Source organism: Hoplias malabaricus, chromosome 10 (genome assembly GCF_029633855.1).
Source record: "Hoplias malabaricus isolate fHopMal1 chromosome 10, fHopMal1.hap1, whole genome shotgun sequence".
NCBI classification, from domain to species: Eukaryota; Metazoa; Chordata; class Actinopteri; order Characiformes; family Erythrinidae; genus Hoplias; species Hoplias malabaricus.
In genome coordinates, this window is record NC_089809.1 from 25,204,864 (window position 1) to 25,217,933 (window position 13,070).

General features: G+C 39.3%; 1 protein-coding gene across 1 annotated transcript in view; it reads left to right on the forward strand.

The window, feature by feature from the left end:
* The window catches only part of dpyda.1 (dihydropyrimidine dehydrogenase a, tandem duplicate 1), a 162,106-nt gene that overhangs the window by 63,856 nt on the left and 85,180 nt on the right, over window positions 1-13,070 (forward strand). The window contains 3 exon segments of the mRNA XM_066683080.1: window positions 579-686; window positions 2,365-2,534; window positions 6,319-6,529. Of these exon segments, the coding sequence (XP_066539177.1) occupies window positions 579-686; window positions 2,365-2,534; window positions 6,319-6,529 (489 nt within the window).

Below are 13,070 nucleotides of genomic sequence, written 5' to 3' on the forward strand. Positions count from 1 at the left end.
GAATTTAAAGGTGATGTTTGCAGTTCTAAACCAAAACACTTGGATTGAACTGGCGCAGGGTTTTTCTCTGTGTGTCGCTGGCTAAACCACGGCAGAGAAACGGACTCTGGAGGTGTTTGGACAGGGGAAGCATGAAAAGAGATGAGCATGTTGTTTTATTAGGAGGTTTATATTGGCTTATTTTTGCTGTTACAGAATACTGAAGGTGGAACTTACTCCAAATATGCACACCTAACCTGATTCTGTGGGCATTGAAACAGTGAATAAACACTTAGCGACAAGTAAAACGTCAGCCACATACACTCTACAGTCGGGTTCTTACGCAAACATACTACTCCAATTTAAAAGATGCAGAGCTCCTAAGTGAACACAAATAGGGGGGATTTGTTTTGCTCTGAGAGCAGTATTTGTCCAGAATCATCTATTTTGCCCTTAAAGAGGTTAAATTTGTCGAGTCTTGTCAAGCAGTTTAAATGTTTGCAGAGAAATAAAGATCTTTTCAGTTACAGCTTGAATTCATTATGGAGCATGAAATAGCGATGCATTCCTGATTGTCCCTTCTCCTTGTTTTTCTACAGGTTTACCTGATGCTAACAGGCACAGAATCTTTAAAGGGCTGTCTATGGAGCAGGGATTTTATACTTCCAAGGATTTTCTCCCACTAGTTGCCAAGGCCAGCAAGCCAGGTAAAGACCCATAGAAATTAGTTTGCTTCAAACTTTTACCTATTGACTTCAAAAACGCTGCTTTCCAAAGCCCATTACATAAGGCCCTTTATGTACTGCAAGGCTGTCTTCATACCCTTGACATCTTTGGAAGCATCTCTTTAGATTCTGTAGTGCGAGAGAATGCCTGGATCAGTGAAAAATGCACATACTATAAAATAGCTATGAAAAGCTCTAAGATATTGAGTAAAACTATGCCAGCTATGAGCTGCTATAAAAGGCTATTGAGGCGTTTTGAAAACGAGTGATTATGTCACGGCCATGTAGGACTACTTGGGGGAGGAAAAAAAAAGCACTCTCTTTTCAATGGCAGTGTTTACAAGTATGTATTTTTTTTTTTCAAAGACATTACCTTGCACCTACGTTACGGCAGTGGGACATATTAACTGTGGGACATATTTGGAGCCTTGTGCATTTATTATGTCCTGTATGAATATGCAGATTTTAATGCTGGACAAATCAAAGCCAGATGTGTGTGTAGTGCAAATGTCAGTACATGGATGCTGTTTAATTTTCTGTAAGCCCACACATGTGACATGTGTGCGTGTGAGAACAAGTTTGAATGAGAAACACTGAGCACTAAATGTAGTTAAAAATTTAGGTGTAGTGTGCCTAGATGTGACCACAGTTTGATGCTCCTGAACGTAACGTTTTTATTTATTAAGACTGCAGCCTATCACACAAACTGTGCATAGTGTGCATAATGATTTTACTAGACTAAGAAATGAGAGTATGAGAACGTAGGGTTGCTGCATGTGCAGTATAGTAATTATTTGTGTAAATATTATGTACATCTAATCCTTGGAGTATCTGTCAAATCACTAAATCCGTGGACATCGATTAAGCAAACATCAACAACAAAATTTCTCTTTTAATCTCCAAACACAAACTTACACTTGGTTTAAAAATGCAGATTTAAATCAATGTAGTGTATTGATATTATAGACGTACATATACTTGATCATCATCTTTTAAGCACAAGCCTCCCTCAAATGCCTACATCTGAGAAAAGAGAAGCGCATTTTCTATTTTTCCAGGCAAATGGCCTACAAACTGCATATTTGGGCTCGTACACCAAGTTTTGTGCATAACATTTGGGCAGAACGCATGTGATTTGCACCAGACACTGTTGCAAAAGGCTTAGTACCTCTGTGCTTTGTAGAAGGAGGCTTTTATGTGTCTTTGTGCAACACAGCCAGGACGGCCTGAGCGGATCACACTCTGATAGATTCAGTGGCGTGCATTATCACGTGTTGAAATCAGCCGCATTCAAAGGAATCGGTGGTCGTCCCTTTCAAAGACAGGGGAGCGAAAAAAGATAGCGAAGGTGCAGGAAAGGTAGAGCAAAGCACGCTATGAAATTACCTATACAAGGACATTTCCTGCTAAAAAAAAAAAAAAGAAAAAGAGAGGTTTTGATGAGTGTGGAGTGGGGGGGGGGGGTTATGTGATGTACCTCTCATCGGAGCAGAATAATTTGATAGTGACATGCTGTGTCTGCAGACTCCAAGATGCAATTTTACACCGCCTTAAGTACTAGTATCTGCTGAGCCGTTAAGTGGGAATAGTTCTGCAGGAGGAAATCATGTTTTTTCCCTATACTACACACTCACTCATTCTCTCTCTCTCTCTCTCTCAGGGATGTGCGCTTGTGCCGTGACTCTGCCCCGGCTCCATGGCAGTGTGATCGTTTTAGGTGCTGGAGACACTGCCTTTGACTGTGCCACCTCTGCCCTCCGCTGCGGCGCGCAGAGGGTCTTTGTGGTCTTCAGACGAGGTTTCACCAACATCCGTGCTGTCCCAGAGGAGGTGTGGAGAAAACTGGGGAAAAAACAGAGAGGAAAAGGAGGGAGGGGGGTGGGTTAGTGGTGAAAGGGAGGTGTGCTGAAAGAAGGAGTGGAGAAGAAGAGAGAAAAAGTCAACAGCAGGCAGCAGCTTATTAATATTTGGTCTTGCAAGGGGAGTCTGAGGCAGAGGGTTTATTAAGACGTCCGTGAGAATGTCCTCTCTCTGTCTTTTACTTTCCCTCTCTCTCTCTCTCTCTCTCTTTCTCTCTCTGTCTCTCTGGCCCACTGACACCACTCCTAAGCCTCTCCTCCCTCATTTATTGCAGAGACTTGTCTTTGCTTTCAGGGGGAGATTACTGTCAAAGTACCCCCCCATCCCCCACCCTCCACCCTCCACTCTCTCTCACTCTCACTTTCTCTCGCTCTTCCTCCAACACCCCCCTTCTAGACTGCTGCCTGCTCTGCACTACTTCCTCTCTGATGATGATGCCCATCACCCAGTGGATGGCATGAACAGCTCTATTTAAGCCATCCCTTGAAAAATTTGTCACAAGAAGTATAATATAATTTAGGAAAACTATACAGACCACCAAATTATATTAAAAATGATATTGCGATTGTTTTTATTTTATTTTAACCGGGAAGGCCATTATATTTTCTTACAAATTCATACCTTATCTAATTTCCAGTCTGTATTTCCATGAATGAAAATGTACTCATTGTTCAGCAGTCAGGAAAAATGTAGACATTGTATATTTAACAGAAACGTCGAACCCCCAAAATCTAAATATAGTCATTTTTTACTGGTTAGTGCATTCACATTTTCCCTTAATTGCCGCTTGCGTGCATTGTAGGTGACTTGCTTACAGTTTTTCAAAGAAATGTTCGGCCTTCTGCTTTCCTCAATTCATCTAGAATTATTCAGAGAAGTTGAAGTTTGGACTTCGGTGCAGACATACCATGTTTTGTGACATTTACTGCCAAGTTTCTTTTCCTTTTCTTCTTTTTATATTTAGTTTTCCCAGTAATGACATCTTGGCAGCTGCCCATTCTTGTAGACTCATAGTGTTGTTCTCATCTCACAGTCTAAGGAGTCAAAGATTTTTTCAGATCGGAAGCGAGAGTGGAGATAGATTTTCTCCTGTCTGTCAAAGATGAATGTATAAAGTGCTGTTTATCTGGTTGGGGATGTTTTGGTGGTCTGTTGCACGGTAGTTACAAATCCCATTTTCCCTGTGTTTTTTTTTTATTGAACTTTTGGAAACATATTCTTTTTCTTTAGGGAAGTGAATAATTTTAAATCTAATCTAATAACCTTTATTTTAGTGACCATTTTGACTAGAACTTAAATTAAGGCTGGTCTCAGATTTTTGCACAGTACTGTTTGTTGATTAGATATTGCTATATACTTTGGGGCAGCTGTGGCCTGGTGGTTAGGAAACTGGGAACCTGAAGGTTACTGGTTCGATCTCCAGAGCCGGCAGGTCATGACTTGGGGTGCCCTTGATCTAGGCACCTAACCCTCAACTGCTCCCCGGCAGCTAGATCTGCCCACCGCTCTGGTCACGTGTGCTCACTGCCCTTAGTGTTCTCTAGAGTATGTGTAAATGTGTGTTTTTCTGCACAAATTCCTCTGTGTGCAAGCACAGTGGCCAATAAAGTGATTCTAATTCTAATACTATGCTATTAATTTACTGATATATTATGTATTTTTTCACTTGTTTTTATAATATTTGCCATGAACCAATGTCCCATTTCATGTGGAGATGCTGCATACATCTCCTTTAGAAAAATCGGAGCACTTTCTCATTTACTTTACTTTAGTTCTTCAAGTTCGTTGACTCATATCATTGGTGAAAAGTTATCTTTCTTTATTGCACTGGTGTTTGATGTTCCTTGGCATGAACGTGATAAAGTTAGAAAAGAACGGATCAATAAATGAAAATACAGAGGCAAGGCAATACAGTAAATGAAGAAGTCTATTCTTAATCACCCTCCGAAGATTACTTTTGTCATGCCTCGTGTTGCCCTTATCTGCGCCCACCTCACGCTACCATAGAAACGACAGAAATAACTTAAAGAAAATAGGGAGAGTAAGGTAATTATTCACATCTGTTTACTCTCTCTCCTGCAGAGAGCCTCAGCGATGCTGCTTCCATCACCTCCAACTAATTAAGTTTGTTTATAAGGTATATTAAGTTTAGGGATCTTGTAGGCGTAAGTAACCTTCACATGGAAAGACAGAAAAAGAATCACTCAAAGTTGTGTGAGCAATGTGCATCGATGTGAACTGAGACAGTTTAGATAAGCATTGTTGAAGGGGAAAAAGGCAGCCATTATTGCCTGGATACATATCTTTTTTAGATGAACCTCAGATGCAGCTGTAATTCAAATGACCCTTTCTCTGGCTTGGATTTCATGAATTTCATAAGAAATTTTGGGAAATTTTGGGAAACACTAATGCTTCTGACTGAGGTTTTTTTTTTCTTTCTTTTTTTTTAAATCCATTTTGCCGTCTCGTGAGATCAGTAGAATGATTATCTTTCCTCAGGCATTTTTTTTAATGTCAAAGCAGATATTTTTACGGTGTTTGGCAGATACTCTGATCCAGTGGCAACATAGAAGAGTTCTTTGTATCCTCGAAAGTACAAATAAGTTAGACTCAAATACCCTTGAACTAAGATAAGATTTAAAAATCAAAGATAATATCCTAATAGAGATAAATGTAAAAGCATTACCAAACAAGAGTCGGTTAAGGCTAATGCTTAGTAAAATCTATCTTAATGATGATCTTTGACTTCTATGATATGAAACATGCTGAACGTGGACCTTAACGTACATTTTAGAAAATAAGATATTATCTAAATGAAATGGCAAATAAAAAAGTAATTGAATGAATGAAAAAGGGAGTAAATGCGAGAGCTTGTGTGAAAAGATTCAACTGTTCTCAGTAGTTCTAAAGTTACAGATTTGTATTCCATCTGTTGCTCTGCATACTTTGTTTGGCCCATTTCACCCTGTCCTTCAACAGCCCCAGAAAGCTACCCACAGTATGCTGGCATTATTCATGTGGAGGATCATTCCCAGTGTTGCAGTGGTGTTGTGTTAGTGTGTGTTCAGTTGGTAGAAGTGGATCAGACACAGCAGTGCTATGAGCGTTTCTCTGTTAAACACACGTACATCTTTGATCTTTGAAATGCGCAATATGATGTCCAGTAATGTATAGTACTGTGCAAAAGTTTTAGGCACCAGAGATTATGAGATTTAAAAAGCTATTTATCTGAGCAGTAAGTAAATAAATAAGAAATAACACCTAACATTAGTATAAAACCAAATAACATTATTCCAGTAAGTGTGATATTCTGTGTGTGAATGCGTTGGTTGAACATTCTCTAAATCTCTCCTTGTAGCAGTGTATTATTTGAGGTTATCATCCAATACCTAGTTTTACCGGTTAATAAATAATGATTTTAAATAATGTCTAAATTAATTTAATAAATTAATGCAATCAAGGAGAATCTGAACAAAAGATTGTCCTTCAAACCTCACACCTACTACTTTATAGAAAAAAAAATATCTTTCTTATTTGTTTTATATTATACATTTTTTGTATTTACTGTGATTATTATTTTATACAAGCTCTACACTTACTGAGGAGGCATTAGTTTAAATATATATAATTATCTTAGGTGCCTAAGACTGTATTTCTTTTATATTTCATTGCTTATTAAAATAATAAACACTATAGAATTGTATGCTGTTGTGCAACTGAATGTAAGCTGTGTTCTCTCTGTTGTCTGCTAAAGATGGAGCTGGCGAAGGAGGAGAAATGTGAGTTCCTTCCATTCCTGTCTCCGAAGGAAGTCCTGTTAAAAGAAGGCCGTGTGCACGGGATGGAGTTTTGCCGGACAGAACAGACTGCCACAGGCGAATGGGAAGAGGATCAGGAACAGATCACTCGCATTAAAGCTGACTTCATCATTAGTGCTTTTGGCTCTGTACTCAACGACCCTAAAGGTAGGATGCCTCATTCCAGACAAACGTGTTTATGATACTGAGCAGACGTTCTTATCCAGACATAATTTCATGTAGCCAAACATAGTGTTCGGAATCTGGCTGAAGGAGCCTTATTGGTATAACGTGGTGTAGTTACTCGAGCAGGGGATTGAACCCTAGATTTCTGTTACTCACTACACGACACCAAACCCTGTCCTATCCTATTGTATTATGAGTTCATACAGTAAGCACATCAGTCAGAAGCATGCACATCAGATTTGCTACAGCAGATTCCTTCATACTGCATGTACCTTTAGAGCTTCATTATGGTCTAAATAAACCCATCAGTGTTGTAAGTGTCTGCCATTTTTAAATGGACGCAGCCATATTGTCAGTGTTGTTTTAGCACTCTATTCATTTGAATTAGGCTGAATTAGCTTGGCTGCCTAGCTGTGCCAGTGCTCTCTGATTAAGTGATGAAGTGGGCGATGGTACATTTGAACAGGTGTCCCACTGTCTCTAGTAATCCTCTCGCTTGTTTTCATGGCAACCAATGAAGCTGGAAATCAGGACTTTGTTTAAACCGTTGTCATCGAAGTGCCAGAGTGACTGGGAGAGGTTTTTTCAGGGCTGACATGCTTTAGCTCTTTATGTGGCTTCCTCTTACAATGCTTTTTTGAAGTCGTTCTAAAGGATCAAAGCCAGCCTTTCACTGAAGTCACTGACAAAACATGTAGGAAGTGTCCAGGATGTCTTTTGGGCTTGTTTGGCACAGGTCTTTTTCTGCTTTGCTCTTCTTTTGCTGATGGCAGTGTAGTGATGGATGGCCTTGAATGAGTTTTATAAGGTGGGTAAATGGAGAGCTGCTTAAAACGCAGTGTGAAGAAGGGATTAGCATTGAGCTCCCACAGACAGCCCTCCAGGAGCAAACACAAGCCATTATGGGGCTGTTACACCTGGAATTATTCATGGAGGATCGTACTAACGTGATGATGCAGAAACAACATGCCCATTAGTATAAGAAAACACTGCGGTAGAAAACAACTTTGTTGCTTCATTTTACACAATTTCAGCTTGATTTAATGCAGATTCCTTGCTAATATGGTGTAGTTTAATCCATTGATATGTTTCTTTTTTGATTGGTAGTTGAGTCTTTAATTTTGATTTGTCCTACAATTTAAATGTAATTACAAAATAAGTAAGAATGATTGATATTTATTCTATATTTACAGTTTGGAATTTGCTCGTGTTTTCCATTGGTTTCACTGTCAATCATTGAAACAGTTGTGAGAGCAAGTCGCTTTTCATCAAATACAAATAACAAAATGTCTATAGCCCACCAGAGCATGCACATTCACTAAAGCTAACAGGTTAGCACCTGGCCAGTAGTCGGATGGGAAGCCTCCAAAGAACGCTTGGGTGACTGCTGGAGATGATGTTGGTTGAGCCGAGGGGGAAGCTATCCCTGTGGCCTGAGTGCAGTAATGGGGCACTATGCTGAAGGCCCTAACAGATGCCAATGCATTTCTCTGAAACTTCTCCTACTAACTCTGCCATTGTGGTCACTTCATCATTTCATCTCCTTTGCTCTCTGGATCTAGTAGCTGACGTGGTTTGACTGTAGTCACGTCATCCGGGTGGATGCTCCACATTGGTTGTGGTTGATGCAATTCCCCAAGATTGTAAAGTGCTTTGAGTTTCCAGAAAAGCTCTAAATAAATGTAACTATCGTCCATTTTTTCCAATTGCTGTCATATAAATATATGATGATATATTTATATCATCCATATTTTGAGAAATAAGAAACTATAAATGAGAAATAAGTCATTTTCAATTAGTCCATGATGCACTATCAGCCACACTAACTGCAAATACTGAAGGTTGGTTTGTGCTCCAGTTGTGTGCAGTGCTGGAATTAAAAAAAAAAAAAAAGGAAAAACAATATGCCTTTGGAACATCTACATGTCTGTGCAAAGATGTGAACCGTATACCTTTCAACCCACCTGCTGTTGCTGACAAAACCAACCCAGTGGTAATGAGATGTAGTGTAATGTGAGCGCAACCTGTTAGGCATAGGGAGCACTTTATTAACATTATCATTCAGTGGGTATCCGCTTGGGCGAGCAGTAACTTTTGTGATCGTCTGTGGGCTGCTGTGTACGACACGTTCTCCACCACCGACGGCGCAGAACTTCTTTCCTGACACATTTGTGAAGTTTGCTAATGAGATTACACTGATAAAGGGCACACCTGCTATGATTTTCAATTAGGGTCACACTGAATAAATAGGGAGTAATGTCACAGGGGGATAGCGCTGTCCAGAGTTGACCAGAGATGACATGTCCCAGTAATGAGATTCATCCTACACAGAGTTCCAGCTTTACACACAACTGGTTACCAAGCAAAGCCATTACCCAGCCTTCCAAAGCAGCACAGATATGCTAATATCGCCACGACTTAAGCAAGCATAAATTGTGCATGTTTTACATGCTTTTATAATTAGCCAGTGCTGGAAAGTACATATTTATTCAAGCAAATGATCACAATGTAATGAATAAGGGAAATGTAAAATGCGTATCGGTCTATATGCTTCTTCTCCTGTTTTCTGTGGCAGGCTTATGTCTCCTTACGTTGATTATTTTTGTTCTGACCCATAGGAGGCACCCACAGTGTCTTCACATGGAGTCAAACTACAAGGTGTAATTTAATAAAAGGAGCATCTTTAATGCTCTGACTCACTTACTGAAGCAGCCAACAAATTTTACATTTTTCAGGACATATTTTCTTTTGAAGACATGATCATTAGTTTAATTATACATTTCTTTGAAACCACAGCATGTACACTTACACAGTGATGCTCTTACTGTATTTGTAACATCTGGGCAATGTGCTTAACATTAGCAAGTGCTGGAGGCTGTAATGTTATTATTAGCAATTAATCCACAAGGTTAATTAAAACACAAAAACACCTCCATAGCTGTGAGGAACAGTGTATACGACAGCAGATTAGTTTCATTTGACAGACTGAGAGTTTGGAAGGATATTATTGCAAGTGTGCATATCCATAGGGAGCTGTATTAACATTTAGATCAGTTTCCTAATGGGACTTCATCATTTTTCGGGCAATGCTTGTGGAAACTGCGTCTTTCACATTGTGTGTTTTCTCCCCGTTCCCCCCGTTCTGCCTTTTGTATTCCGAACATCTCAGAGTGTGTTACACCCACCATTCTGTCAGTTCCATCTTCTCCAGGTCTTATGAGCTCCACGGCTCAGCCTCCTGAAAACGCTGAGGGCTGGTCTTTTTTCTCTCTCAGCAGTCTGTGTTCTTTCATTTAAGAAATATGAATTACTTACCCACTCAAGTATCTCGTCAGATGGGTACGGGGTGCTGCGGCGGAGGGCCTGTGAAGGAATAGCTGACACGGCTGGAAAAACTGGCTAGTAATCTGGTGGGTCGGCCCACTGGAGTGAACAGATGATTAGATCCCTGGCCACATTCAGCTTTTTTTTTTTTTTTTTTGTTTTGCTGGAGAGAATAGGGGCTGGATTATGATGGAGTGACTCCTACCGGGGGCATGTCACTCCAACCCAGGCTCCGCCCACCCCCTCCTCCCACCACACACATACACACACCCACTTAGCCAACTGCATATCTGTACATCAGCATCCCATTAATCACCACACATCAGATCAGTAGCAGTGAACTCGCGATACTCCAGTCCACCCACACTTTCTTAACGGCTTCCTTCTGCTAGAATGCCCAGAGACATGTTCAGAGTATGTGAAAAATACAGCCATGATGTACAACAGTTTTTGATGGAAATAACAAAAAGGAATGCAAATTGTCAACATATGAAAATGTTGTACAATAATAAATTTATATGTATGCTAGCCAGGGATTAATTATTGACTAGAACACTGGAGTCTGTGCCCAGGGACTCTTGCCAGGGGCCTTGGGGGACCTCAGTTCTGTATAGAAATTAGCAAATGAATTAGTAGATGGGTACAAAATGTCTGAATATATTTGATCAGTGCTCAGGCCCCCCACCCCCCTCCCCATGGAGTAAACATTTTAATCTATATATTTTTTTTCTATTTAGTATATTATTATTATTTATTGAATCATAGGACATCTTTGTTACCATTTCAGCAAGAAATGTTATGTGTGGTTAGTATTTCAGTAGTAGTTGCAGTAACAGAATTAACATAGAATCATATATTTTCTAATGACTGTGATGGTCTAGAGGAGAACTAGGCTCAGTAATCAAAACATACATTTAAAGCACATTTTAATGTATTAAATGTATTTTTAAGGTGAATAACAAAAGGATCTTTCGGTTTTGAGAGTGTTAAAGTTTAGCTCTGTTTTGTTTGTGGCCTGGTCTTCCCCACTGTAACACTGTTCCAGCACAATACAGCAATCTACAGGAAGTGTCATGTTTCAGTCTCTCCATTTATTTGTTTTCACATTAGGCATATTATTGTCTCATTACAGTGATACAGGCATATTTTCCTACTCTTTACCCAGCTCCTCCTTCTCTGTCATCCAACATGGATTCTCCTGGTTAATGGGGCCTGGCAATCTGCATCTGCCACTGAGGAGTATGCCCATGGGTAGTGTGTGTGTGCGCATATGCATAGTGTGTGTGTTACAGCTACTTTACTTAAGACCAATCTCTTAGGAGTATGAGAGGACTGACACACTCCACTCCCTCTCCAGAGGGAGGAGGAGGGTGGCTAGAAATGAGGAAGTAAAATAACTCCCTGTGGTGGTTGTGTGTGTGTGTGTGTGTGTGTGTGTGTGTAGGTATAGGTGGGTTTGTGTGTGTGAGTGATTGAAATAGGTTAAGTGAGGCTTTTTGAGAGGTCTGGGCGATTTTAAAGGGCTCTAGACAGAAAGAGAGAAAAAAGGGGACAATCTGCATTACAGTTCCAATTTCACCCATAAAAGGCTGATCTCTCTCTTCTAAACTGACCCACCTACCCACCAGAGGAGTTCAAGCCTTTGTTCTTAACATAACCTGTTCAATGCTACTCCACTTTAACTTATTGTACTGAAACTCTGACTACACTCAGTTTAACACACCACACTAAATGCCATTTGATCATAAATTCACTTTTATATCGCTATCACGTATTTGCACATGCGAGGGTAACATAAGGGGCAAAAGTCAGAGACCACCCTTCAGCACCTATTCATTTATTTATTTATTTATTGAGACAAAATGGCCCTCAAACGAGTGTGTGATGGAGTGACACCATGTCCAGGGTGTGTTCTTTCCTTGCACTCAATGATTCTGGGTAAGACTCACCATGTCCCTAACCAGGATGAATTGCTTATAGAAAAAGAAATAATGAATCCATAAAATGCAGGCTATTAAATTTTCTGCATCAGAAAAAATAAACCCAAACAATAAATTTTACCAGAACCTTGCACAGCGTTCTCAACGACAGAAACTATTAAATGTACAAATTTAATACTAATTTAGATTGTATTTATGTAATGTATAATGGCTATTAAATATTCAATCATTCTTTCACTCAATTCGTGTCAATTTATGATAACTGTTGTGTGGTATTGAAAATGACATTTGACACACAAGAAACTCAATATTAAATCTAACAAATCTTTAAGTCTGATCCAATTTTTTTCCTTAAAATATTTAAAGCCAAACTACGTAAGAGTGTTTGCTCCTGGAGCCCCCCCACAGTGTAATTAATTTTTATAGCACTGTACTGAAGTCAGTGGGGAGGGTAGGGAGGGTGGATGGTTTCCTACCCTACTCCAGAAGTTAGATGAACCTGGAGTAGTAATAACAGCGGCTCTTTTCTCCCGATTACGGATCAGTAAATCATCACAATGATTTTGAGGCTGTAATTTTAAGGTAAAAATACTGCATAGTGTTCCTTTAATCTTCATGTTATTTACAATACAACAGTTGCCATAAAATGACAAAAGAGCTGGAGAAATTTTGAATTTTGAATTAAGTGTATAATTATACATTACACAAAAAACAATTTAAAAAACTTAATTGTGCACCTAGTTATATATTAACTGTTAGTGTTTGATGTGTCCAAACTTGCTTTTATTACAGCTCTATTTCGTCTTTTATTTACATTTACAGCATTTCCAAACTCACTCATTCACAGCAACTTACAACAACTGTCAGTTTTTCAAAGAACTGCTTAAGAGCTCAGTTCAGTCTTAGATATTAGTTGCATTTTCTGCTGCTCATGATTGAATTAATCACATGACTCTCACATGGTACTTAGAACCCCAGCAGCTTCTTTGTTTGATTTACAAATCAAATTATTTTTAATCCATTTCCTTACAGCAGTAACTTTTGTTACATTGTTCATGTGTTACTTTACATGTTTATTGTATTATTATTTTTTTTTTCCCATCTATGTATAGGTATATATTCTGTGCAGTTTGTATGAGATACAGTAATGAAAATTGCAGGTTTCAAATGCACGACCCCCGGTATCAAATAAAACATTCCACTGAACGGACTGAGAAGGTGAAGTTTTTTCAGTGATCCTAATAGTGTGTAATAAATCT